Source organism: Elephantulus edwardii, unplaced genomic scaffold, assembly GCF_000299155.1.
Source record: "Elephantulus edwardii isolate Elephantulus edwardi_28Jun2011 unplaced genomic scaffold, EleEdw1.0 scaffold00086, whole genome shotgun sequence".
Taxonomy (NCBI): Eukaryota; Metazoa; Chordata; class Mammalia; order Macroscelidea; family Macroscelididae; genus Elephantulus; species Elephantulus edwardii.
This window is the reverse complement of record NW_006399836.1, coordinates 7,497,950-7,501,669: the sequence shown is the minus strand read 5'-3', so window position 1 is coordinate 7,501,669 and position 3,720 is coordinate 7,497,950. Positions and strand designations below refer to the sequence as shown.

At 55.4% G+C, this 3,720-nt stretch overlaps 1 protein-coding gene across 2 annotated transcripts in view; it reads right to left on the bottom strand.

The window, feature by feature from the left end:
- Positions 1-3,720, bottom strand: part of SUN2 (Sad1 and UNC84 domain containing 2) — a 16,347-nt gene that overhangs the window by 2,527 nt on the left and 10,100 nt on the right. For both annotated transcript variants that reach the window (XM_006890114.1, XM_006890113.1), the window contains 5 exons: positions 2,244-2,501; positions 1,721-1,798; positions 1,220-1,263; positions 594-759; positions 20-241 (listed from right to left, as the gene is read on the bottom strand). In XM_006890114.1, the coding sequence (XP_006890176.1) occupies positions 20-241; positions 594-759; positions 1,220-1,263; positions 1,721-1,798; positions 2,244-2,501 (768 nt within the window). The remainder of the gene's footprint in view (positions 1-19; positions 242-593; positions 760-1,219; positions 1,264-1,720; positions 1,799-2,243; positions 2,502-3,720) is intronic.

Sequence of the window (3,720 nt, the reverse complement as noted above, 5' to 3'; positions counted from 1 at the left end):
TGAAGGGCTCAGTCCTCACCTCCTCCGTCACCCCGGTCACACCTTCTGCCTGCAGCCTGAGCCCCAAGCTGGCCGCGGCCTCCTTTGCCGACTTGCCCTGTGTCTCCGCCACGTGGGTGAGGATGCGGCTCTCAAGCTCCCGAAGCCGGGCGTCCAGCTCCTCTTCCTGAAGGAGCCCCGAGCGGGCGCCCCCACCTCGTAGAAGGAACTGGGAGATCCAGGCAGGGAACTGAGACTCCACCTGGGAGCAAGGCAAGGTCTCGGTCAGGCAGGGTGCTCGGGAGAACAGGACCCGATGCCGGCAGTGCCTGGGCCTAGGGTGACGTGGGCTCAGCGAGGGCAAAGCCCGTGTCTGCCGGGTCCACACAGGCAGGAGCTATGAAGACCCTCCCTGAACATCAGGGGGAAACAGAACATGTTCTCATCAAAGCAGGCCCACGCTGTACCTCTTCCAGAGGCTCATGGGAGTAACAGAGGTAGGGGGAGGGTGGCAAGAGGCCCCGCTGTGTAGATTCCCAGGACTGTTGGTGTCAGAGGTCAGGGTGTTCTGGGAGCAGCTAACACCTGCGTGAGAGTCCTAGGTGACAACTCACATCATCGCGTGCGGCCTGGATCTGCTGGGGCAGCTGGTCCACACGGTCCTCCACGGAGCCCTGCTTCAGGGCCAGGGCAGCTAACTCCTGCCGCAGGCCAGCCAGCAGGCCCTCCAGCCGCTGCAACTCCTTCACAGACTTCTCCTGGAAGGTTTCCTCTGTCGTCCTGGTCCCAAAGAGAGAGCAGTAAGTCCTGGGTGGCTTATTTTAAAACAAGAGAAGGATATGCCAAGGAAAACACCCCTGAGAAGACTGGTGATACAGGGGGTGTGTACCCAGTCTGGTCCTCGGACTCTCTGGCTGCAGAACTCATCCTGGGACCCATGCATTGACTTACTCACCCCACAGAGCCAATCATGAGCCTGTCTCCTCTCTAAGCCCTGAAGCCCCTTACCTCTAACCTCCTGCACAGTCTACAGTCGGGCCACAGGAGGGCAGGCTGTAGGCTGGACAGTGTTCCTGCTGTGCCCACCCACCATCTGCCACCTCCACTAAGCTCCACTGGCCCTCACACGATGGCTCTCAGCACTCAATCTGGGGTCTGTCCCCACCATCCCATTCTCAGCTCAGTGACACAGTCAAAGCTCTGCCTGGGGAGTGGAGAGGAGTAGACCTGGGCCATTTACCTCTGCCAATCTGACTTCAGCTGCTGGAGACGAGCCTCAGATTCCTGGAAGCAGGAACAAACACGGGGAAGAGCAAGCTCAGAGGGATCATCTCCCACAGGAGAGTCTGTTTAATGTTGGGATTTTTGCTTAATCACATTCCTCCCCCCAAGACCACCACCCCTATGTCCTACTGTGAACTTGCAACCAGTTCCCCTTGTCACAGTTCCCACGAGAGAGTCATCCATCTCTATCTCACACAGGTTCATATTTTCACTTAGACTCAGCATATCTATACCCAGCACAACAGGCCATCTGAAAGCAGCCCACCCTGGCCTCAAGTTTCCATGGGGGTGAGTTTGATTCAAATAGAAAACTCGGTCACCCTCTGCTGCCATTGTAGCTCTAAGCAGCCACTTTGAAAGGCCCAGAGTCCCTGGTGTCTTAGACAACTTAACAGATGCTGGATTAGATCAGGACCCCACTGCTGGCCCTGGGTAGGCACGGCGAGATCCTCCTGACCTGGGATGCCTGGACAATCTTCTTGAAGAGGTCTTCAGAGTCCTGCTGATGTTCTGCTCTCAGGGTGACCAGCTCTTCCTGTCAGACATGGAGCAAGGAGACAGGATTTTACACACTGGCACTCTTGGGTCTGTATAATTTAAATTGCAGCCCAATCCCAGGTCAGCTAGATCCCAGAGCTTAAGCTCTTTCCTTTGTATTGCAACTTTTCTAACATGCCAGACTCCCATCTGATCCTTCCCACACACCCACGTGGCACCAAGTGTGAAGCACAAGGTGGCATCTGTGCACCTTATTTGTAATCTTTTAACCTTACTACCAAGCAGGAAGGCATCTATTTTAGAGAGGAACGAAGCTGATGTTCAGAGAGGTTGAGGAATGCAGAGGCAAGTATAGAGGTGTCTGTGTCCCAAGGGTCCAGTGCCGGGTCACACATCCATACCCCGACAGGCCCGCATGAGTCCCCACGGATGTCCATCCAGACACGCAGGCCCCACCCGTGGGCCATGGTGTCTCCCCTGACCTGGATCCGAGCAGCCATGTCCCTGCGGAAGTCCTCCTTCAGCGCGGCCTCACGGCGGCTCACAATGCCCTCCAGGAGTGCCAGCGTGTCCTCATGGCTCAGGCCGCCGCCCTGGCTCTGGCCACTGCCCTGGCCTTGCCTCAGCTCCAGGCGCTCCAGCCGCAGGGCCTCCTTCTGCCAGTTGGAGGAGGACTCTGCAGCCAGTGCTTCTAGGCGCCGCTCCAGGGAGTGCACGCGGGACAGGATGCGCTGCTCGGCCTTGGGGGGCGGGAGGAATGGAGGTGAAGGCCCCATAAGGGGGGAGGAGCCGGTGCAGAGGAGATGAGCATCCAGGAACACCCAAATGTAAGCGCACCCCTCTGTCATGGGCTCCTGTCTGCAGGTGCCCGTGTAAACGCACACCCCGGGCTCTGTCTGCAGACTAGCTGCTAGCTGCAAGTCTACCTGTCTTGGAGGCAGGTGAGCTCAGTGACTGGTAGCTACCCTGAGGGTGGCATGAAGAGGACTAGAGGGGCCAGAGAGGGTCTTTGGGGAAGCAGGCGAATCCAGAGCTGAGAGAGGGCCAAGTGAGAGACAGCTCTCAAAGAGCTGTGATTCAGGGAGGAAGGCTGCCTGGCAGTGACCTGAGCGCTGGGGTCTAATCACCCCTTTTCACCCCACCTGTGCAGGTGCAAAGAGCATCCAGAGGAGGACCCGAGTGGTTCAACTGTGAATGTGAACCAGCTTCCTGTGAATATTTCATTAGCTGCACCCTTGACCCATCAAACCCCACCCACCGTCTTCCAGCTGACTCGGAATTCAGCTCAACCATCCTGTAGGATAGAGCAGAATCGCTCCTGAGGGTTTCCGAGCCTGCGTCTCCATGGCAGTGTAACGAGGGAACTGTCACATCTTTCTCAGGTACAGAAAGACGCAGAGAGGGACCCAAGCTCTCGGTAAGCAGCTGAACGCTTTAACCTGCTCCCCACCAGAGCCCCCTTCTTCCCTTGATGATAACGGCTGCACCTCCAAACAAGGTGGGGACACTTTGTTCTTCCCCTGCGTTGGACAGCCTGTGCAGAACCAGGAATAAAAGCCATTTGGCTGTGGGGGTGGCATTTGATAGGGTGTCATGAATCCTGAGAACCTTGTTGGCTTAACAACCAGAACCTCTGCCAGGAGAAATTAGGAAACGCTGTCAATTAGCGGGCAGGGGCCTGCTGGTGGCAGAGACGGATTCTGACTTTTAAAAATTCTATTTTTTTCCAACAGTCAGTGCATTTGCTTACTCAACAAACAAATAACAAGAGTCCCCGCCCTGCCTCCCCCTTCCCAAACAAGTCAACTATTAAGGATAATGTTAATGTTAAACTAGTAACAATAAATAGTGTCTTATTCAAATCTTTAGTCACTCCTTACTGCCTCCTTTTTATACAGAAGGTGGTCTGAGAGTCAACAGTATGCAATGGTTTTGCTTATGATTAATTTTTTTTTATTT